The sequence below is a fragment of the Triticum urartu genome, chromosome 2 (genome assembly GCF_003073215.2).
Source record: "Triticum urartu cultivar G1812 chromosome 2, Tu2.1, whole genome shotgun sequence".
Taxonomy (NCBI): domain Eukaryota; kingdom Viridiplantae; phylum Streptophyta; class Magnoliopsida; order Poales; family Poaceae; genus Triticum; species Triticum urartu.
Window position 1 is genome coordinate 18,616,236 of NC_053023.1, and position 23,151 is coordinate 18,639,386.

At 44.9% G+C, this 23,151-nt stretch overlaps 2 protein-coding genes across 2 annotated transcripts; one reads left to right on the forward strand and one right to left on the reverse strand.

Moving 5' to 3' along the window:
* Window positions 1–461: 461 nt before the first annotated feature.
* Window positions 462–10,628, forward strand: LOC125535230. The gene is made up of 21 exons (XM_048698284.1): window positions 462–835; window positions 6,086–6,577; window positions 6,663–6,741; window positions 6,831–6,978; window positions 7,067–7,190; window positions 7,295–7,475; window positions 7,557–7,585; window positions 7,670–7,818; window positions 7,903–8,005; window positions 8,098–8,193; window positions 8,270–8,325; window positions 8,450–8,573; window positions 8,663–8,725; window positions 8,811–8,870; window positions 8,947–9,108; window positions 9,276–9,349; window positions 9,426–9,519; window positions 9,631–9,767; window positions 9,897–9,977; window positions 10,066–10,171; window positions 10,329–10,628. The coding sequence occupies exons 1-21, from the start codon at window positions 644–646 to the stop codon at window positions 10,401–10,403; spliced, it is 2,625 nt and encodes an 874-aa protein (XP_048554241.1). The 5' UTR covers window positions 462–643; the 3' UTR covers window positions 10,404–10,628.
* A 3,702-nt stretch (window positions 10,629–14,330) lies between these two features.
* LOC125535231 (indole-2-monooxygenase-like) lies at window positions 14,331–20,310 on the reverse strand. The gene is made up of 3 exons (XM_048698285.1): window positions 19,698–20,310; window positions 15,265–15,693; window positions 14,331–15,162 (listed from the first exon to the last, which is right to left on the reverse strand). The coding sequence occupies exons 1-3, from the start codon at window positions 20,250–20,252 to the stop codon at window positions 14,533–14,535; spliced, it is 1,614 nt and encodes a 537-aa protein (XP_048554242.1). The 5' UTR covers window positions 20,253–20,310; the 3' UTR covers window positions 14,331–14,532.
* Between the last annotated feature and the right edge of the window lie 2,841 nt (window positions 20,311–23,151).

A 23,151-nucleotide genomic window follows, 5' to 3' on the forward strand; every position in this document is an offset into this window, starting at 1 on the left:
GTTCTAGAAATGACTAGAAAGTTCTGAAACTTTTGGAAGGTCCTATTGGGTTGACCGAATGGGACAGGACGATTCTCTACACATTCAAACCGGATTCCCGTGCGTCCGCCTGCATCAACGCGAGCAGTCGGCACTCACTCGTCCATCAGCTTTCCTTTTTAGGCCCCTCCGCTTTCCCTTTTTTCAGGCCTCCTTTTTTTTTGAGATAAACTAGGCCCCTCTGCTTGCTTTTTTTTAAGGGTAGGCCCCTCTGCTTGCTTTTTTTAAGGGTAGGCCCCTCTGCTTGCTCTGCCAGCTCGCTCGTCTCCACCAGTCGTCCCTGGGCCGGGCCGGGCCGGGCCTGGACGACAAAGGAAAAAAAGAGAGGAGAGAGAAAGAGGGCTTGCTGCGCGCGTGCGGCCCATCGGGAGCTGATTAAGAAAGTAAACCCTCCTCGGTGGCTCGTCTCCCTCCTCTTATCCGCTGCGGCTGGCTGCGCCTGCGGCCCCGGGGCCTCCCTCCCCTGCGCTTTATATCTCCTCTCCTCCTCCGTCGGCCTCGCACCCCTCGCCGCCAATGCCACTGCCACTTGTTGACTGATTCACCCCCACGCCATTCCGCACACCAGAGACGAACCTTCTTGCTAGTAGAGGACCAGAATTCCATGGAGGAGGAGATGCGGGTGGCGGTGGTGGGCGCCGGCGTGAGCGGCCTGGCGGCGGCGCACGAGCTGGCCCGGGCCGGCGGGGCTGCGCGCGTGACGGTGTACGAGGCCGAGGAGAGCCTCGGCGGCCACGCCAGGACCGCCGACGTCGACGGCGTCCACCTCGACCTCGGCTTCATGGTCTTCAACCGGGTACGTACGCATGTACATACGGCGCCAATACGTACACACGGCCGTGATGCGCGTACCAATACGAATTCTCGAGAACATGATTCCCATTTTTTTAGGATGAAGAAAAAATACATGAGTTTCGGAGAATAGGATTCCTATCGAGAAGAATAAATATTTTTTTTCATACCATTCGGAGGAAAGACGTGACTATCCTACAATTTTTTTTTGAAATATACCTTTGGAATGGAGTATTTCATAGAAATTTTAGAGGGACTCGTGTTTTCACCTCTTTATATTTATCTACAGTCCTCGTGTTTCATCTCTTTATTGTGGGCTTCGGTTCCTGTACATGTAGGTGACAAAACCGCCTTAATAGCCGGCAAGGCATCTCATCTACTTACGAAATATTTAAATCATTTTTCTTCGGTAAGCCAATAATGATTACCGAATAAACTCTTTCTTCTTTGGTAAGCTAGTAAGTGATCACCGAACATAATTATTATTTTTGATACACAATCACATCAATAAAAATTACAGGTAAAACACGTGCCAAAAACGTCTTACATTATGGGATGAAGTAGTAGGATTTCTATGCTCTGTTTGCAACGTACGGACAACTATCTAGTTAAGTTAACGTAGATGGGTACGTATTGTTCACTATTTTGAATTAGCTCTTTTGAAATTGTTTGGATTGCTTACCACATATATTAGGTGGTTATTTTGAATTAAGCGGCGTTTTTTATCCTGTCCAAGCAAGAACCATGGTGGCATTTCCCCTTTAACAATTAAAAAACCCGGCAAATCATGTCGGCACCAATTAATCACGTGAATTCTTACCCAAAGTGCTTAACCAATAGCATCGGCCTATCCATCGGGGGACTCGATATGAGAGGCAGTGGGTAGGTAAACCATGGGAATGGCCGGTGTGTGGTGAGCGGGCGACGTGGACGCCCTGATCGCCTTACGATGGCACGGGCGAACGGCCAGACAAAACTAGACAAGTGACGAGGAGGACGACACGGACACATGTACCAACAGTTCCACGTTCACCTTTTCTCGGCCCAGCCTAGCTGGCCGGCTGGCTGCCTTGTGGGCGCAGAGCACAGAGTACAAGCTGACACGGCCGCCAATTTACTGCAGCCAGTCAAGGCAATCTATGCACATGGCATCTGTCTGCATCGTCTGCTGTTAATAACTGTACCACATTAGTGGGAACTAACGAGCACTGTGTGGTACTACTAAACATCACCCCGGAAAAGGCGCATGTGTTGCTGTCTTTACTTGGAAAATTGCTTTTGGAGCTCGGTCTCCCATGGAGGCCGGTTTTTGAAAAATTCAAAATTCACATTTTTATATTTTAAAAAAAAACTGAAAAAAATACAGACATACATGGAGGCATAACACACATCTATGAAAATTTTCGGGATGTGACTTTTCTACACATGATACTATTCATCCTAAAGGTCCACGAGTTTGTTCTTTTTACACAGATCGCATCTCAAGGTATCTCATTCTGAAATTTTACACACATACACATCACATCCCTGTGTACTTGTGTAATTTTTTTCCAGATTTTTCTGAAACAAAAAAGTATGAATTTTGAAATTTTTAAAAAATTCGGCCTCCATGGAGGCCGAGCTCCAAAATGCCATTCTCCTTCTCTCTCTTTAATAAAGAAACACAAATCAAATAAACTTCTAGATAGAAACCCAGCACAATATATGTACGTACACACACATGCGCATGTCTAATTTTACCACACCTGGTTAGACTAATCGACAATCAACTCTGTCTATCCCATCTTCTGCCCTTAATTCCCATGTTTTGCTGTGATAGCCTATTTTTCCAGAGTTTTTTTATCTGTTGCGTATTTGGTCATATCTTTTTGTGCACTTTAGAGAGCATCATCTCTAGTTGGCATGAAGTTATTTTTTCTAAACTTTGTACCAAGTATTATTACTACTTATTTATTTCCTTATGAAGACCCTTGACTCATCTTAAATATTTGTTACCTTACCTGGAGGGCAACGAGACTAGATCAAAGTTACACCAATTTTAGGCTCTAATCGACCGGCTTAAATTTGAATCTAGGCCTTACAACAGTCAAATCTGGTCAATCTAGGCCCAGACTTCTGAAGTTGTAATCAAGTTTTTTAAGAATTAAAAATTGTATTGATCATAGGCCTGAAACCTTCTCAATCTCTAGCCACACCCGTTTGAGGCACGTAAACAGGCAAGTGTCGGCTATGGCCTTGTCGAATCTCGTCGGCAGAGACGGCATCTATGACTTCACCTTCGCTCGCTCTTTACCACCTCTCGGGACTTGATCAAGCACCTAACCCCAACCTATGAAACATCCGTCTCAAACTGAACAAACTTGTTAAAACCTAGAAGTTTGTTAGCAACAAGAAAGTTGTTGATCGATGTAGACTAGAATATGCTGACAAACACGATGTACATAGCAAAATCGTTGCCCCGAAGAAGAAAATGTTGAAGAAGGCCCGAGTCTCCTTGAATAATCCTGTAATATCGTATCTGCGTTAATCATTTACTCAACAGTGGTTCTTAATCAAAGCGCTTAACAATCAATCAATTGCAACGATGTATCTGCCATTCGTGGAAGAACTCCAAGGTAGGTAGGTAGACGATGGAGATGGTCAGTGGGTGGTAAGCGGGCGACGTGGACGCCGCGATGGCCTTACAATGGTATTCTCGTGCGGCCGATATACAACAGAAAGGGGTAGGGACGGCGGGGGCGGCGGCGACGACGATGACACAGGCACATGCGCCAATAGTTCCACTTTCATCCCCGGGCCAATAGTAGTAGCATACTTGTCTCTCGCCACATTTGCTTGGTGCCTCCACTTTTTCTGCAGCTAGTCAATCCAACTGGCATGAACATTTCAGTATGGGCATCTGTCTACACCATTCCTTAATAAACGTACCACATTGGTGGAAATTAATGAACAGTGGTACTAAATTTCACCCTAAAGAGACACGTGTCGCCCCAATGTGTCACTGTCCTTTCTTCTCCCTGTCTCTCTAACAAAAAATAAACACATGTCCAGTTTTTCAGATCCGGAGAAGAACATCAATACCTTCAACTAATTTTTTTTGTGTAGTATTCACATAGGCTTGCTCGTAGTCCAAAACCTCCAACTAAGGCATACACATTTTTTGAAATGGATGGTATTATCTGAAAGAGCCGGTCAAACTTAAACTTATAATATTTAGTGGAAACATTATCATTAGATTTTTTATGTAAATATTTTCAAAATATAATAACCTTAAAATATTCCACTACTAATATATTGGCACAGAGAGTAAATTCGCAAAGTTTGACATAATCCAAAATAATTTTGTTTTGTCAAAGTGAAAAATAGGAGATCATGTCGATATCCAGAATGTCTACAGACATAGGGGGTGAGCTTTTTTTTTAGTGCGGATTGAGGAGCTCTTCGCCCTTAATTTTCATTGAAGAAAACCAATAACACAATGATATTACGCAGTGAGTATCTTTTGTTATGCTTAACCGAACTACAACTGCACGTACGCCTCCTCCTCCTCCTCGCCTTATCACTGTATTTCCTCCTCCCCCGCACGTGCTACACACGACACCAATACATTACGTACCGCCATGATACGGCTACTAATATTATCACAAGCATATCCTTACTCGACTAATTAATTTATTTGGGATATTTCCTCTTCTGCACTTGTCCATCATTGTTAACTTGCTCCCAGGCCCATGTGCAATGGCTTTCATTATTCTGCCCAAGAAGAACCACTTGTTCATTGGGTTCCTTAGCCAAACCTTGAATCGGGATGAGCACGGCGGGGACGACACCAACACATGTACCAACAGTTCCACTTCCATCTTTTTTATGCTTGTCCCTGACAAGTGTTTTTTGGTCCAGGCTGGTTGGCTGGCTGGCACAAGCTGACAGTGCTCGTTTTCTGCGACTAGTCAATCTAATTTTGCACATGCCAAATGCAGACTTGCGGAGGCATCTCCACATGTTTGATTAGTCTACTGTCATGGTCTCCGTTTGGCACAGTTCTGCTTGGGCGTCTGTCTAGATCTCTCCTTGGCTAATTACTGTACCAGTCTGGTGGAAACTGATGCACAATTGTGGTACTAAATATCACCCGAAAGAGACACTTGTGTGGCTGTCATGCCACAGCAGGCTGTTCCCGTTGGTTGGTTAGCTTGAGGTTTTCTGCGCTGTCTTTCATTGTCCCTGTCTCCCTAGTGCAAGTCTGGTCCAACTTTACTGCGTCTGATTGGACGAGAATGGTCACCCTATCTGTTTGTGAGTTTATTTGTCTAGATGCATAGTCACACCCAGCCATTGAAATTCTGAGCTTTTTACTTATTTGGCATACTTTTCACTCGCTTAATTTATTTATTTGACCGCTCGTCAACGGGAGTAAATTTCAGCTATATACCCAATTGCTATGTATAGTAATCTTAATGGGAACATCTTAAGCATATTTAGTACTCCCTCTGTTCACTTTTATAAACCGTTGAAGACAATTCAGACATCATCCAAAATAGTTCAATGTGAGCTGTCTGAAACGTCTTATAAAAGTGAACGGAGGGAGTAACTTTTTCCCAATCCATCAAGGATTTGCCTAATTACTCCCATACATATGGGAAAACGTCTTATTTGGCAATACCATATTCTATCTTGAAAGACAGAAAATCTTGCTGCATTCAAATGTAATTTCAATAATTGCAATTTGTACCTAAGCGAATACTAATACGGTAAGTGGCCAAACTTGACCAGTACTATCTCTAATCCAAGTAGTCAGAATAGATGACCTCTCAGAAAACATGTAGTCTCTGACATTGAATATTGATGTGTGGTTATTGACTTATTGTGGTTGGTCAAAGGGATAGTTATATGTGTATATAATTAGATTTGAGATGAAAAATATCTTATAAGTATATATTTCATATAAAAGACAACGATCAAAGTCGTGTTTCAAAGGCCATATTCATGTCTGATAGGTCGGTCATGTCTTCTGGAACAGAGGATGCAATATATGAAAACAGACATCTAGATTCGCAACCTAATTACTATGCAGAATGAACCTGTAACTGCCCCCATTGCTGCCGTGGTGTTGAAGCTGCTAAACCGAGTGAAATGTCTGCCAAATGAGGAAAAATACTCCTTAACATCCATTTCTGAAAACTAAGAAAAACTTAAATTCTGTTAGCTACTGAATTTAAACCTGACCATGCATACAACTGCACCAACATGGCAGGTGACATACCCAAACATGCTGGAATGGTTTGAAGAGCTCGGTGTGGAGATGGAGATATCAGACATGTCGCTGTCAGTGAGCACGCAGCTCTCCGGTGGCGGCAGGTGCGAGTGGGGCAGCCGGAACGGCCTCTCGGGCCTCCTGGCGCAGAAGAGCAATGCCCTCCGCCCTGCCTTCTGGCACATGATCCGCGAGATACTCAAGTTCAAGGAGGATGCCCTCAAGTACCTTGAGGACCATGAGAGCAACCCTGACCTGGACCGGCACGAGACTCTGGGGCAGTTCATCCAGACGCATGGATACTCCCAGCTCTTCCAGGAGGCTTACCTGATACCAATCTGTGCGAGCATATGGTCATGCCCGTTGCAGGGGGTGCTTGGCTTCTCCGCTTTCTTTGTCCTCTCCTTCTGCCGCAACCATCACCTCCTTCAGATCTTCGGCCGCCCTCAGTGGCTCACCGTCAAAGGTCGCTCGCATACATATGTAAACAAGGTACTCTAATTCCTGCAAATGTATTGCACACTGTAGCTGTCACCTGCAAAAATACAGTGTCTGAACATGTGCATCTACAAAATAGGTAAGGGAAGAACTGGAAAGCATGGGTTGCCAGATTAAGACCAGCTGCCAAGTCAAATCTGTTTCAAACTTTGAAGGAGGTACTCGATCCATTCAAAAATAAAAATTAACCTGAATCCCTGTTCTTTTCCTGCAAATGATGTCATTGCTCATTGATTTGTGGTTGCAGGATACAAAGTCTTGGAGGTCAGTGGCTCGGAGGAGGTGTATGACAAGATCATTTTTGGTGCTCATGCACCGGATGTTCTGAGAATGCTAGGAGATGAAGCAACACACGAGGAGTTGAGAATTCTGGGTGCTTTCCAATATGTCCACAGGTATGTAATCGGTGTCTGCTATAAAATTTAATTTATTGTAACTGCCTGGCCTGCTGTTCTGCTCATCTCTGAACTATTAACATTGCAGTGACATATACCTCCACCGCGATGACACTTTGATGCCACAGAACCCGTCGGCGTGGAGCGCCTGGAACTTCTTGAGGACAACAAGCAGTGGCGTCTCTGTTACCTACTGGCTAAATCTCCTGCAGGTAAAGCTCACAGTGTCGGCGATGCATGGACTTACTTTGATTAACACTGTTATCCACACTGAACTCATTCTCATATTTATCACATCTTCGCTTGGAAAATTCAGAACATCGAATCTACCGGCAGGCCTTTCCTGGTGACACTTAACCCGCCTCATGTCCCAGATCATGTCCTGCTCAAATGGAACACCGGTCATCCTGTTCCATCCGTTGCTGCTGCAAAGGCTTCTCTGGAGCTTCAACAGATCCAAGGAAACAGGGGAATATGGTTCTGTGGGGCATATCAAGGTAACTCGATCTCTTCCTTTTAGCAAATGTTTTGTTTATTACTACGTGTATTTCGGTTAGGTAACTCCTTTGATTACACAGGTTATGGCTTTCATGAAGACGGTCTTAAGGTACTCACTCTGTGGCTGCACAATTACCATCTTCAGTGAAATATATGTTCTGTATGTGGTATTTATGTGTTTGATTTACTGCAGGCTGGGAAGTCTGCAGCTCAAGGTTTGCTTGGACAGAAGAGTAGTCTTCTTCTGAACCCAAAACAGATGGTTCCGTCGTGGACGGAATGCGGGGCTCGTCTTCTGGTAACAAGGTTTCTCAACCAATATGTCACCATCGGTAACATGACGTGAGTCCGTCCTTGAAACTCCAGATCTAATCCCAGGATTTATATGGTATAAATCATAACTTGGTTATTTTTGCCTGCCCCCAGCATTCTTGAAGAAGGTGGCACTATGTTCAGTTTCGGTGAAGTCGACAAAAAATGTCTTGTCAAAACTGTCTTGCGAGTTCATGACCCTCTGTTCTACTGGAAGGTTCGGCTACTGTCTCTTCTCATTTTCTCTTCAGTTTTTGGTGGCTGATTTCCTGAGATTGTCTCCTGTGTGAAAACAAAACACTGTTTCAGGTCGCAACCGAAGCGGATCTTGGTATGGCAGACGCATATATTAACGGTTATTTTTCGTTTGTTGATAAAAGAGAAGGGCTTCTGAATCTTTTCCTGGTAAACTAAATCATTATACTAGATTGATCTGGCATACTGTGTATATGCATCTTAATTATGCAATTTTTGCCTGCAGATTCTCATTGCAAACAGGGATGCTCAGAAGAGTAGTAACAGTGCTGCCAGTAAAAGGTACTAAATTTAGGAGCTTCAAACAAACTCTCCAAAACATCTCTAGTATGTACATCTAGTATGTTCTCACTGGCATCTTAACTAAGCCATTTCATATAGTATGTTATTTATCGTTAATTGACAGGGGCTGGTGGACACCAATGCTTTTAACAGCTGGGATCGCATCGGCAAAATATTTCCTCCGCCACATCTCAAGGAAGAATACTGTCACGCAAACTCGCCGAAACATCTCTCAGCATTATGATCTGGTCATTCCTAATGCACCTTCCTCCTGCTGCCCTCGTCTCTGTCTGAATGTTCTAACTGACAAATCACAAATTCTGAAATGTGCATGCAGAGTAATGATTTCTTCTCGATTTTCCTGGATCCATCGATGACTTACTCTTGTGCAGTATTCAAGGTTTGTCAATCATGTGATCAGTACTAGTGTTAACTGCCTAACTGTGCATCCAGAGTGCGAATTAACTGGTGTGAAATCATCATAGGTGGAAGATGAAAGCTTAGAAGTAGCACAGCAACGTAAAGTTAATCTACTAATCAAGAAGGTAATAGTACTGATATAATTATTAAAACTTGATAAATATATGCATACATGATCTGATGAATGTGTAATAATGTAAGGCTAAAGTGGAACGGAATCACCATGTTCTTGAAATTGGTAGCGGTTGGGGCAGCTTGGCGATGGAAGTGGTGAAGCAAACGGGATGCAAATACACAGGGATTACACTGTCTGAGGAGCAACTTAAGTATGCTCAAAAGAAAGTAAAGGAAGCTGGTTTGGAGGTAAATTATGATTTTATACTACCTTCAGAGTTCAGACACAAGTCTCACTTTTTTTCGACACTGCCCGTACTTAAGATTAAGATGTCCTTGGAGAACTTATTCCAATTTAACAAGTGCTCCTCTCTATTGTCTATTTACAACAACATTGATATGCTTTGTTTTGTCAGGATCGCATAACTTTCCTGCTGTGTGACTACCGTCAAATACCAGGTCGGTGTAAGTACGACAGGATCATATCATGGTAAGTAGTAATGCTGCTGTTCCCAATATGAATATATTGAATCGATGAAGTATTTACCTCTTGTTGACACATGCAGCGAGATGATTGAAGGGGTTGGTCATGAATTCATGGACGATTTCTTTGGCTGTTGCGAGTCTCTATTGGCTCCAGATGGCCTATTTGTCCTCCAGGTTTCTACCAATCAACGCGAATACCACATTGATTCGCTTCATCCTTTGTGAGGAATCATTGATAGTGAACTAACTGAACTCAAATATCCGTTTTTCTATGTGTGCATGCAGTTCATATCGATTCCAGAAGAACGGTATGAGGAATACAGGCGAAGTTCAGACTTCATAAAAGAATACATCTTTCCAGGGGGTTGCCTTCCTTCCTTAGCCCGGATCACGTCTGCCATGTCCGCCGCGTCCAGGCTCTGGTACGGTGTTTGCATATATGCACCTTTCACTGCGATGAACTTATTGACAAACTGAATTTTCTGAACTAGCATGTTTGTTGTTACTGAACTTTGGAGACAATAGTGATGCGTGCTGTTGTCTGAATGCAGCATCGAGCAGGTTGAGAACATCGGGTACCATTACTACTCGACACTGATACGCTGGAGGGATAACTTCATGGCCAACAAAGAGTAAGCATCAATGCATCTCATCCATGTTGAATTGCGAACAAATCCATAAAGCTTATAACACTATGTATATTACGTTTCTTGATTGCAGTGCGATTTTGGCTCTTGGATTTGATGACAAGTTTATCCGTGTATGGGAGTACTATTTCATATACTGTGCTGCCGGTTTCAAGTCACGGACGCTTGGAACTTACCAGGTAACCGTGTTCTTAGCTATGGAGTAGAATGTGTTCGCATGAATTCGACAAAATTTGGTCAATCTTTTCACAAAATTCACCAAGTAACTTTTGAAACTAGTAAATACGCAGTTAATACTTGCTAATGCATGTGCTTATGACGGTTTAATACTTGCAGATTGTGTTTTCTCGACCTGGCAACGACAAGCTGGCCTGCGCCGACAACCCCTACGCAAGCCTTCCGGCAGCCTAGCAAGCTCACTGAACAAGTGCACAACCATTCAAACTCATACCTATACATAGTAGGTAGCATTTAATCATCCAGAAACTAAGGTCGAGAAATTGTAATTTCCATAGGAGTGTGTGAAGTGTCGATTATAGTGCTACCACAGGGTGATTCATTGATTGGTTCATGTAAGGCGTGGTTCACCATCAGACATTTGTCCGCCGGCTTGCTCAAGGTCGTGGTTTTCTTCCCCCTCTCAGCATTTTCATTCCAAGCCGTAGCCATCTCAATTATCAGCCGTCACTCGTCACCCACTTCCTGCATGGCTTTTGTCTCCGAGGAAAATCTGATGTTCGCTTGATTTTCATACCTGGGAGAAAATTTGAGCCTTCAATATAACAAGAATGCCAAGCTACCTAGCCAAACTAGGGCCAGCAAGGTTAGGGTTTTCTCGGCGTACATGTGCTATGATGAGATTTGGTGCTAGGCATTTCAAATCGATTAAAGGGGGTTCAACAACAGCGATGGCGGTTCTAGGACATTGATTCTTAGGGGCACGTGCACGAAGATCAGGCCGGCTTCGGTATGGGAGCGGCAACAGTGGCATGTCGACGGCTCGTTCTGGTGGTGGTAGTGATCGTTCGGTGGTGCACGGACCTCAATATAATGTCTATTATTTTTAGGGTCCTTTGTACTTCCAGTGAACTTTTATAATAGATTTCTGTCTTTTCAAAAAAAAAAAGTCCACACTCCAGACAACTTTTCAACCACGTTCAACGAGCACGGATATGCTTTTCAAGATCTTTCCTACATCGTATTCGGTTAGGGATTCCTACCTATATATGCCACAATATCGTCGCCGGGTGAGCTCCGATGACTTGTTTGTAAATATTCATCATCAATTAGGGTTATGACATAGGGGCATTTCTGGACTTTACACATAAGGAAAAGGTGATGTCTTAGTCTGCACACATCACACAAAAAAAACAAGTGGAGCGACAAAGAGTAAGAACATAGCCAAAAGGGGAAAAAAGAAAAAAACCACAAAGGTCGAGGCATGATGAACGACCCAGTGTGGCAAAATATCAACTACTACCACCACCATAGACAACACCTGAAGAAGGTGCCTCTGCAGAGACGCCTGAAGCAATGAAACAATGCATGAACGCTAGATGTCATCGCCGGACCCAACCATAAATGTGAGATCATGGTTTTCTCACCTATAAGAAGTCCAAGCAACCTCTAGACAAGAGCTTTCAGCAATGGAGCATAACACCACTCCAAGTACAATGAGTAAAAACTAGACCTAGGGTTTTCACTAGGAACTCGAGACCCGGTACTCAAAGAGCACCATCATAGATAAAGTCCCTAGTGTTGTCACCACCAACTTGCCAGAGAAAGTCTTGCTGCATTGCCTCGTTCAGTATCACAATAGTAGATCAAGATGAACTCCACAAATCGGGCAAATGCTAAGATGCCAAATTGGTCATTGCGGACATACGTCGAGCGTGCGGAAATCCATTGGAGACGATCCATTCTACGGGGTGGGAGGCATGGGGTTAGCATTCCACTATGAAGCTAGACAACCAAGTCTCGCGCACTACCAACATGCAACAACCAATTGTACCCATATTGATGGATGATCACATGGGACACTCACGCCGTCACGCGCAACGCTAATTTTTCTAAAATGTGCACCCCTCCATCGAGGTCACATCGACCAGAGACTGTAATGGGAACAAATGAAGGGAAGGCGGACATCACTATATCAAGTCAGCCTGGATCCACCTAAGCAGTGCCTGAACGAGATACGCTGCGAGTCACTGCCAAAATGTCCACCGCCTGCAGCGTGCCCCATGAAGGAACGAGGTACGATGCAAGTCACCGCCAAAATGTCCACCGCCTACAGCGTGCCCCATGAAGGCTGCTGCAGAGCAAGAATTTTTATTTCGGAAACATAATAATTTCGGACCTCACCGAAATTTGCGAAATTTCAGAAATTTCGCATATTTTGGAAATTATTTGGATTTTTATTTCAAATTTCACTTAAATTCAATGAATTCTAACATAAATTAAATTTATTTTGAAATTAGTTTGGATCTACCTCAAAAATTCGAGGATAAAAATACTTTGGACCCTACTGAAATATGCAAAATTTCGAAAATTTCACTGAAATTTCGTTGAAATTTTTAACCCTGCTGCAGAGCATAGTTGCATCAACCAACTACCACCACATTGAGCACCACCCGCCGGAGCAGGCATCTATGTCTCCCGAAAAATTCTAAATCAACGGACTATTACGGGCCTATTACGGGGTCTCTTCGTTAACTAATCTTCTCCCCCCCTTGATTTTTAGGGGGTGTGGGCCTCTCATCATTCTTTCTTCTAATCAAAAGGTCCCAGCTAAGCTTCCCCGTAAAAGTCCATTGTCATCTGTCCGTGCGTGTACCAATATGTCTCCTGAGCAAGAGGAGTAGGCAGATCCAACTTGCCAAGGGTAGACCTACGGTTGTCAGTACGACGTCGACGGTTATATCCCTGAGGAACGAAGCCACCAGACACCAGCGCATGTTGCCGCTTCCTTCATGCCTGGGTGCCGCCACCACCCACCATACCCTCACCGCCCGCGCGGCCGAGAGGAGCAGCGAGCATTCGCGCACACGCTCCGTGTCGCCATCCTCCATGATGCTGGCTTGACAACCTCTACGGTGGGCGGCGTCCTGGCGTTCTCCCTGTCGTTGTCTTCCACGGCACCATCGTGATGAAGTGGACACGAGCTGTGTTGGCGACCTCGATGCCGTCGACCTCCATGGCACTGGTTCGACGACATCGGCGATGGGCGGCGTCGTGGCGTGCTCCATGTCGTCGTCTTCCGCGGCATCATTATGATGAAGTGGTCGCGGGTGACCTTAGTGCTGTCGGCCTCCATGATGCCGGCTCGACAACTTCGATGGTGGGCAGCATCATGGCGGGCTTCATGTTGTTGTGTTCTTCAGCGCCGCGGTCACAAAGTGGACGTGAGTGGTGACGGAGACCTTGGTGCCGTCGACCTCCATGTCATCGTCCTCCACGGTGCCTCGGTGGCTCCATCTCCGGCGGCAGCCCGATCATGCCAACGTCCTCTTCGAACGTTCAACATCGTCTGTGTGGTGCCTGTGTGTGTGTGTATGCATATGCTGTATATGAGGAAGCAAGAAAGGAAGATGTAAGCTAGATGAAAGTAGTACCTTACGGGAATGTGAGTTGTGCGTTCATGTTGCTGCCGCCGAGGTCCCCTGCGCGCAGACGGATGTACGGCGGCCTCCTCCTTTCCGTGTACGCCGGCGGGGATGCCCGCGTCCTACGTCCGGCCGGCGGTCCGGCGCGTGAGAGAGCTTCTTGCGTCTCGCCGGTCGTCGGGTGCTCCTCTCTCTTGCTGGCCTTCGGGTGTTTATCCGTAGGCCGCTCCCGATTTTACTGGAGGAAATATGGATGCATGACAGCGTTTTCATCTAGTTGCATGGCTCTTTATGCATATCTCTTCTTCTCCTTCTTGACGTGCACGCTTGGACGGGGACATAGCTTGTCGTACGTACCGGCCACCGAGTCAAACCGGGTTGTACATGGTATTGATGCACACCATCCTACAAAGCCTGCATGCAAAATAAAACGGAGAGAAAGAAATGGGAGGAGTTCGCACATCGCTTGCCGGTATTCGGGTACACGTACGATCCGGCTTAGACGTCTATACAGATCATGAACTGCATCAGTACGGCTGCATGCGTTAGTACGTGGGTAAGTTTCCCATGCGGACGTACAAGTTAGATACGTATATCTTTTTTTACGGCGGCTAGATACATATATCTACGTGAGTGCATGGATGGATACGAGCGAAACAAGTTCATACAAAAAGAAAACTAGTGTGTGCATGTATATGAAGAATCACTTAGCAAGGACTTATTTATCACGTCTGTGTAAACATGCATGGCTTTTCTTCCCTCCCTTTATTTGTTTATATACAATGCACAGATATTAACTTGTATTATTTCATACAAAATCCCATCGAACAGTTATTCATTACACCGGTGCTTAATAAGAAGTCCAAAGGCTACATTCACCATACTATTATGGTAGGTACTCATTGTGATGTGCACACACAATACAATGGACCGATGTATTAATCTTGTGGCACTTCGGGAACGAGGAGGAGCTTTTCCTTTCGGTGCACCGTCATCCCAAAAAATTCAGTCATACTGATGCCACCTTCGTTCATCAACTCTACTGGTAGCTTCCAGTTGAAGTGGTACATGAGATTCGCTAGCATGATTTCAATGCTCGCAGTCGCATAGTTCATGCCTGGGCAAATCCTTCGCCCAGCCCCAAAGGGCAAGTATTGGAAGTCATTTCCCTTATAGTCCATAGTTGCGGCGCTACCACATTCCATAAACCGCTCAGGCATGAACTCATCCGCATGCTCCCAACTATTAGGGTCCCTTGCAAGAGCCCAACTGTTGATGATGACACGTATTCCTGATGGTATTGTGTAGCCCATTATGTTGCAGTCGGCCATGGAGAGGTGGGGTATGAGGAGTGGCCCAGGCATATGGAGCCGGAGTGTCTCTTTAATGACTGCCTTTAGGTAGGCCAAACTATCCAGATCGTCTTCGGTAACTATTTCTTTCCCCTTGGTTATAGTGCTCCTCACCTCAGCTTGTAGCTTGTTCATGAGGTGGGGTTTTCGCATGAGCTGGACCATCGCATATTCCAACACTATGAATGATGTATCCGTGCCAGCTTCGAATATGATCTACATACATACGGATCCATATGTAAGAATCAAATCAACAACATATAAGCTATATGTGTGGATGTGTGATTGTTTTGTTTTTGTTTGTGAGGACGTACTTACTTCTAACTGAGCCTTAATATGGTCTCTCGTGAGTTTGTACTCTTCTTGGATAGAAAGCAACACATCGGTGAAGTCACTATCCTCGCTGTTGTGTTCTGGCACCGACTTGCTTGCATGCTCATCGATGATATTATTGAGCAGGTTGTCCCACATCTTCTTCACCTTCTGGGCCTTGGCGCAAACAATCCTCTTGATGATGTCCATCTTCACCAACACGGGGAAGTAGTCCTCTAGGTTGAATCCACCCAGGAGCAATGAGTTGGCCTCGACGAGCTCTCGGAAGAGTTTTTTATGGCCTTGTTCCCTGAAAAGCCTACCGGACACAGCTTCGCACACAATGTCGTTGGTGAAGGCATTGAGAAGGTCAGTCAGGTCGATGACGGTGCATTTGGAGGCCGCATCGCGGATCTTGGCCACAACCGATCTCACCTGTGAATTGAAAAGGATTAATTTTGGCACAATCCATGATGTGGACAACATGCATCTACCAATGCTGCAATATATCTATAAATCAAGTAAGTCGTCTATATTTAAGTTGCCTATTTTTTTTGGAGATTTCAATCACTTTTTTACTAGCCTTTGGATTAATTTGCTTTTTAAGCAGACTAAGGCATAGCCTTCCCACCCACCCAGGTTCAAGGCATCGTACTTGCAATTTGGTTTTGTTGCACCAATTATACTGTAGGGGGTTTCCTTACAGTCTGTCAAAAAAAGTTGCTTTTTAAGAACTATCAATTTTCTAAATATGGTGTCCCTTGGCCATAACAAGACTATGAATAATGATTTTCCCAATTGGCGAGCCTACTTCCACTCTTTTGGGATCAAAAGGCTAGCATGCTCAATGAAAAATAATAGGCACTATAACTATGACATGAAAAATCAACACAATTACCTGAAAGGAAAAGCAACAAAAAAGCTTATTGTGGTAGATTTAGTACATCGAGTAGTATCACTTTGGTATAACGACACGAAACAACAATAATAAGACTGCAATACTTTGTATAAATGAGATGACTCATTTGTCACATCACTTAGACTGAGACTCTGGGTTCGTTTGGTTCTTTGCTCAGCTAGGCTATAGCTCAGCTAGCCCTTATAGCCTTGCCATGCTTGCCTTAGCTAGCTGTTTGGATGGGCATCAACCGAGCTAGCTAGCTTCTATGCATAATACATGTCGCACGCATCGGAGAAACGGCCGGAGAACGGCTGCCAGTAGGGACGGTAGTATAGTTGCAGAAATCTGAGATTTTTTTTTTGTGGTGTAGAAATCTGAGATAACGTTGGGGAAAAGATCATATTAGGGAGAGAAATCTGTTTGTAGAAATAGTTGCAAATTCATTTATTGATTGGAGAAATCTGGTGCGACCATCCAGCTTTAGTATTAGTAGATGGGGAAAAGATTGGAGGAGTTCACTTCATTTTTTATCTTCGCGTGAGAGTTTGCCGTCGAAGGCGAGCCAATTCGGCTCTCCCTGGCGGGCTAGAATTTTCTGGCCCGGTGAGGCTAGTTGGCCCTCAAAACCAGCTCTACCAAACGCTTATCCTGGCTCGGCAAGGCTATAACCGTTTTTGCCCAGGAACCAAACGTTCCCTTACTCTCTCTCCTGTAAAAGATGCTCCAAAGCTCTCAAATACTTCATTAATCAGTGTCACAGATTGGAACCCATCATCAGAATATGCAAAAAAACTCAAAATATTCTAATTGGAGAAGAAACCAACTGAGATAGAGAACATGAGTTGCCTAAGACTTAGCAAACCATCATTTTGAAATGAATATGTAAAGTGGAGAAATATACTATATGCATAAAAGAATAATATCAACCTTGAAGGAAAAGATCAAAGATTCCATGTTTTATTACATCGCTTAGACACCGTTTTGATGTAGTTGATCATGTAAACCAATGGCCAATTAATAATTAGGAACATATTCCCATGAGTTCCCATTTTTTAAATAACTAGTAAAAACATAAATACATAAACAAAACCCTAGAAGGAAAGACTGAAAATAGATGGATTATTATTTTTTGGTAGGGGGCCATAATTCAGTTATGCAAGAAAAAGAATTAGGAGGTAGCTTTACTCCCAAAGTATACATTTTTGTTAAGAAACAAGATGACAAATGGATAGCGAACCTAATATACAAAAAATTGTAAAGATTAGCCAAAAAATGGTAAAATGGTTCTATATGAAAAAGTATAATATGAGTAGAGTTACAAAAGACAGGTGTTTGTGATGTGAAAAAGAACCATAAATTTTGTGTTATTAAATTGCACAGAAATTTCGAAATTACACTTGTCCATACTTTGCAGGAGTTATTACTATTAACATTAAGTTTGTAGCATCAATAAGAATTAAACGTAACAATAATGTTTGAGATGAACAATAAACAAAAATCCCCTCTCTTTCACACACACGAGTGATCATATCCATGTGCGCAAACCTCTTTCTAGCAGCGCCGGCACGTAGTGGTCAAAAATCCGTTGTTTGCAACTGTTTCAAAATTTGTGTATTTGCCAGCTATTATTCCTCGTTTTTAGCTAAACAAAACCAATACCATCCCTTCCCGAAAAAAAGAAAAACCAATACTTATCCTAAATACAGTACCCACTACCTCTCTCTACACAATATTCACTTGATCCACCAGCGCTTCACCTCTCGATCCAAAACCAGCGGTTGGCAGCGGCTTGCCGGCCGACGCTAAATCCGGCTCTACCGACGGCGGTAGCTATGACGCGAGCGCAAGGACCCATAATGACCAGAGACGAGCGGATGTGCGGTGAAACCTAGACACCTGTGGAGGCCAGCAGCGACCAGCGGCACAACACGAAGCTCAATATTCGGGGGTCCTGGTTCCAGATCTGTTGGATCCTCGCCTTGGCTAGCCGGATTTGGTCATTGTCCACCACATCTGCTCCAGTCTCCGTCGACCATCGCCATCCTTTTAGCTCTCCTCTCCCCACCAGCCACATCTGAAGCATGGGCACCGCCATGGATGCCGAAGGGCACCGGGGAACCCACCTTTTCCTGTGATTTGTCCTCCCGGGTAACAGTGTTTTGTGTTAATCTGGAGCTTAGTATATGATTTGGCACTTAGTGGATGATGAACCGAGGTAGTGATCTAACATGTTTTATATTAGTATACAGAGGTAGTATTTGTTATTTGATTTGTATGATTAGGATTTGTCGATTATTGTTTAATGGAAAATTAGTTCTGCAATGTAATTGAAATAGTTGAACAGTTCTGAAAATATGTGTGATATATGAACGTAACTGTTGGGAAATATATTAAATCAGTTTTCTACAAACTTGTGAAACTAATTTATGAAATAGGGTTACAGAGAGTGAAATAGTGCCACAGAAAGTAATATCATGGTGGATTTGTGTAACTAAAATGCCTATTTTGTGTTTATTCAGATTTCACTTGAGTAATAGTTGATGGAAAGATTTTTGTATTTCTTTCATTGAAATTGTAATGCAGCTTTGTGAAACTGATTATTTGAAAAATGTGGAATTGATTATTTTAAAAGAGTGAAACTGATGATTTAAAAAAATATGGAATTGAAATAGATGTATTTTTTATTAAACAAGCAAGTTGAAATAATCACTTTTCCTACTTTGTCAAATATGAAATTGAAATAATGGAATTTTTTTTTTGGAATTAATATCAATTTCATCGAAATTGATCATTTAAAATAATTGAAACTGATCATTTGAAACAATTGACATGGGCATTTTGAAATCGTTGGTTTTTGGCAACTATTTAAGTAAGTATTTTGAAGAAATTGAAATCACTCTTTTGTAATATTGAAATGGAGTTCTGAAATAACTGAAACTGGCCATTTTGAATAATAAGTGAAATCAATCGTTTGGACTACTTCAAATAGATTTTATGAAATAACTAAGATCATTTTTTGAAATATTGAAATGGAGTTTCGAAATCACTGAAACATGCCTTCTGAAATAATAGTTGAAATCAATTGTTTGAAATAATTTATATATGTTTTATGAAATAACTAAAAAAATTGAAAATTTTGAAGTCGGTCATTTGAAATAGTAATTGAAACCGTTTTTGAAAAATTGTAATCCATTCATGAACTGAGTGAAAATAGTTTTTTAAAGTGAGTGAAATTCAATTTTGAAATATATATTTTTAATGATTTTAAAAATGTATAGTGATTAAAATAATATTATCTTTGAATTAGACTAAGTTAACTGATGTAAATATATAAGATGTTTGAATATTTTAATATAGACTACATACAGACTGAAATTAGTGAACATACACAGTAAATCATGTCTATATGCACCCAATTCAGAAAAGGTTAGAACGTTTTATGATTGTGAACGGAGGAAGTAATTAACTAAATGATGAATAATGTTACATCTACTAAAGATAGCAAAGATGCAGAAGAAATTGATGCATGGTTACCCACCTCGTGCTCGCGGGCATAGCGGTAGGAGCGGACCTTCTTGTTGGTGAGAAGGTGCGTGGTGGCGATCTTCTTGACCTGCCGCCAGTGCTCGCCGTAGGGGGAGAAGGCGGCGTCCGTGGGGCCGTAGAAGAGGATTTCGGTGACGGCGGAGTAGGGCCGGGACGCGAAGACGTGGTCGTGCGTGCGCAGCACGGCCTCCGCGGCGCTCGGCGAAGAGACGACGAGCGTCGGGACGGCGCCCAGGCGGAGGAGCATGAGGCCGTCGCGGCCATGCTTGGCGGCGAGGTCGCGGAGGGAGATGTGCGGGAGGGAGCCGACGAGGTGCAGGTGGCCGATGACGGGGAGCCTACTGGGAGGAGAGGGAAGCCTGCCCAGTAGCTCTTCTCTGGCTCTCGCGGTCGCCGCGGCCGTCGACGGCGTCGCGAGGCGGCGCACGACCAGGAGTACGAGAAGAGGGCAGACAAGCAGGACAAAGACCAGTCCTAGAGCAGCATGTGGAGACCTCGCTTGCAGCAGGAGCAGCAGCTCATGGAGGCCATGCAACGGATGAAGCATCACAGCGGCTGATTGATTGTTTCACTGAATGTTTCTTCTACAGAGCAGCTCAGCAGACTTTATAGCTACAAGGCTGGAGATTGCAGCGAGAGCAAGACATCACTTCTAGTCCATATTTATGCAGAAAACTCCAAGTGGTGACACGCGCGTACGTACCTTTTGAAGGAAGAGACTGGATTTTTGGTAAACGTCCCCTGCCCGCCGACCGGCCGAGCCACGCGCCGGCCGCCTTCTGCATACGCGCGTCTCGCGTGGGACGACGCATCCACGTGCATCCTTATCTCCTCCGAGTCTTCCGAATGGCAATGACCCCGTTTCCCGTAAACCTGGAGGGATTCATCTATCAGGAGATAAGTACGGGAATATATGGAAAACACTGTTTCCACCGGCTGATATTAACAAACGTAAGCCTCCCGCGTTGCTTGCCACGTGTCCTCTGGGCCCATCTACCGCTGCAGCGCAAACTCCGGCGGCGTCCACGACCGCTGCATCACTGCTCCGGCGGTGTTGCGGCCGCTGCAGCGCAACTCCGGCGGCATTGACGACCGCTGCATCACAGGTACGGAGGCGTCAGCGGCCGCTGCATCGTAGCTCCGGCAACGTCGACGTCCGTTGCATCGTAGCGGGAGAGTGGGCGACTGGGCGTTGTGCCGTGGTGCGCGAGGCGAACATGTGCATCTGAGAGGAAGTGGGATCCGTGGGATTTTGAGTGAACGGCTATGATGTGCATGATCGGACGGTTATCAAGGCGGTTGATAACTGCGAGTTATCAACCGGCTTACGCTTAGCATCGAATTTTTTTTATCCCTGCAATCTAATATGAGAATTTTTGTTCCGATACTTATCTGAGGTGGTATAAAAAATTGATTCAAGATGCATCGCGCTAAAGAGTTGCATATGCTTCCTGCCTATGGCACGTCGTCTTATGGGACTGCCCACATGAGCCGCCTGACCTGGGTTTCACATAAGAGCATCTCCAGCTGCGTCCCCAACAAACCTTTCCAGATCACTTTTTCGACGCCGGCGTGAAAAAAACGCCCCAGTCGCGCCCCCAGGACGTTGAAAATCGCCGGTTCGGCCCTGTTTTCCGCCCGGCGGTCACAGGCCGAACCCGGCGCATTGGGGAGCAGTTGGGGGCTCCGACGCAAGGGAAAAGCGTGGCTGGCCCACACCGTCAGGGGAAAAGTCAAGGTTTTCTTCTCCGACTCGCCTCCCACCCCCGCGCCCTCGGCCACCAGTAGCTATATCCCAGCGCCGCCCGCCGCCCTACACCGCTAGATAGCCATTTTCCACCGGAAAAATAGCAGCGCTTCGCCGCAGCAGCCCCCCAACAGCAGCTGGGCGTTTCCGGCCGCGGAGGCGCGGTTTAGCGGCGGGTACACGCCCACCGAGCGCAAGGTGTTCGGCGATTTGCCTGCCTCGTCGATGGACTCGGATGACGAGGAAGCGCTCGCCGCGCTGCTGGAGGAGGAAGCCGAGGCCGACATCCAGGAAGAAGAGCATCTCATGGTGCTCGCCGCCATCGCCCAGCTGCTGGCGAGCAATGAAAAGCCGCGGTGAGGTGGCTCGGCGCCTGGGCGGGTGAAAGCAAAGAACCGGCATCGTCTCGAAGGCTACTGCATGCTCTACTCCGACTACTTCGCCGATGCTCCACTTCACGGCGAGAAAACATTTCGACGCCGTTATCGGATGAGCGGAAAGCTCTTTCTCAGGATTGTGAATTCCATCCGGGAGTTCGACAACTACTTCAAATGCAAGATGGATTGCACCGGCGCTCTTGGATTCACCTCCATCCAGAAGTGCACGACAGCGATGAGGATGCTTGCATATGGAGCTCCCGGTGATTCACTCGACGACTATGGGCGCATGGCCGAGTCCACCAGCATAGAGTGTTTCTACAAGTTCTATCGGCCAGTGGTGGCAGTGTTTGGATCACAATACTTGAGAACACCCAATGCGGAAGACACTGCTCGGATCCTAGCACAGAATGCAGCAAGAGGATTTCCTGGGATTCTTGGAAGCATCGACTGCATGCATTGGAAATGGAAGAATTGCCCATTTGCTTGGCAGGGGATGTACAAAGGCGCCAAAGGCGGTTGCAGTATGGTGCTTGAGGCGGTGGCCACACAGGACCTCTGGATTTGGCACTCCTTTTTTGGTATGCCAGGAACTCACAATGACATCAACGTGCTGCAGTGCTCTCCTGTCTTTGCCAAGCTTGTTGAAGGTCTTTCTCCTCCGATGAACTTCGAGATCAATGGGCGGCACTACAACAAGGGGTACTATCTAGCTGACGGCATCTATCCGAAATGGTCGACATTTGTGAAGACGATCTCAACCCCTGTGGCAGGAGGCAAGAACGCCTGGTTTGCGAAACTTCAGGAGGCTTGCAGGAAGGATGTCGAGCGGGCATTTGGTGTGCTCCAATCTCGATTTGCTGTTGTTCAGTACCCCGCTCAGACCTGGTCCAAAGATCAAATCTGAGAGATTATGACTTGCTGTGTCATCTTGCACAACATGATCATCAAGAGCGAGCAAGAAGACCCAGTGTTTGACACTGAACCATACTACAGGCAGGGTCCTCTAACCGAAGTTGATCACCAGCTACCGGCAATTTGGACTGCCTATCTTAGTATGCGTTAGGAGATCTGAGACCCACAGGTGCATCATCAACTGCAGAAAAATCTGATTGAGCACCTATGAAGGCTCAAGGGGGACGCCGTGTGATGAAATACGAATTTTTATTTGTTGAACTATATAATTTGTATTGAACTATTTGTTGTTGTACTATTTTGTTGAAGTATTTGATTTTTCTGTGATGAAATATGTGATAAGAAATAATTGTGTTGATAATTGAACGCCGAGACACGGCGAAACCATGCCGAATATGGGCCTATTC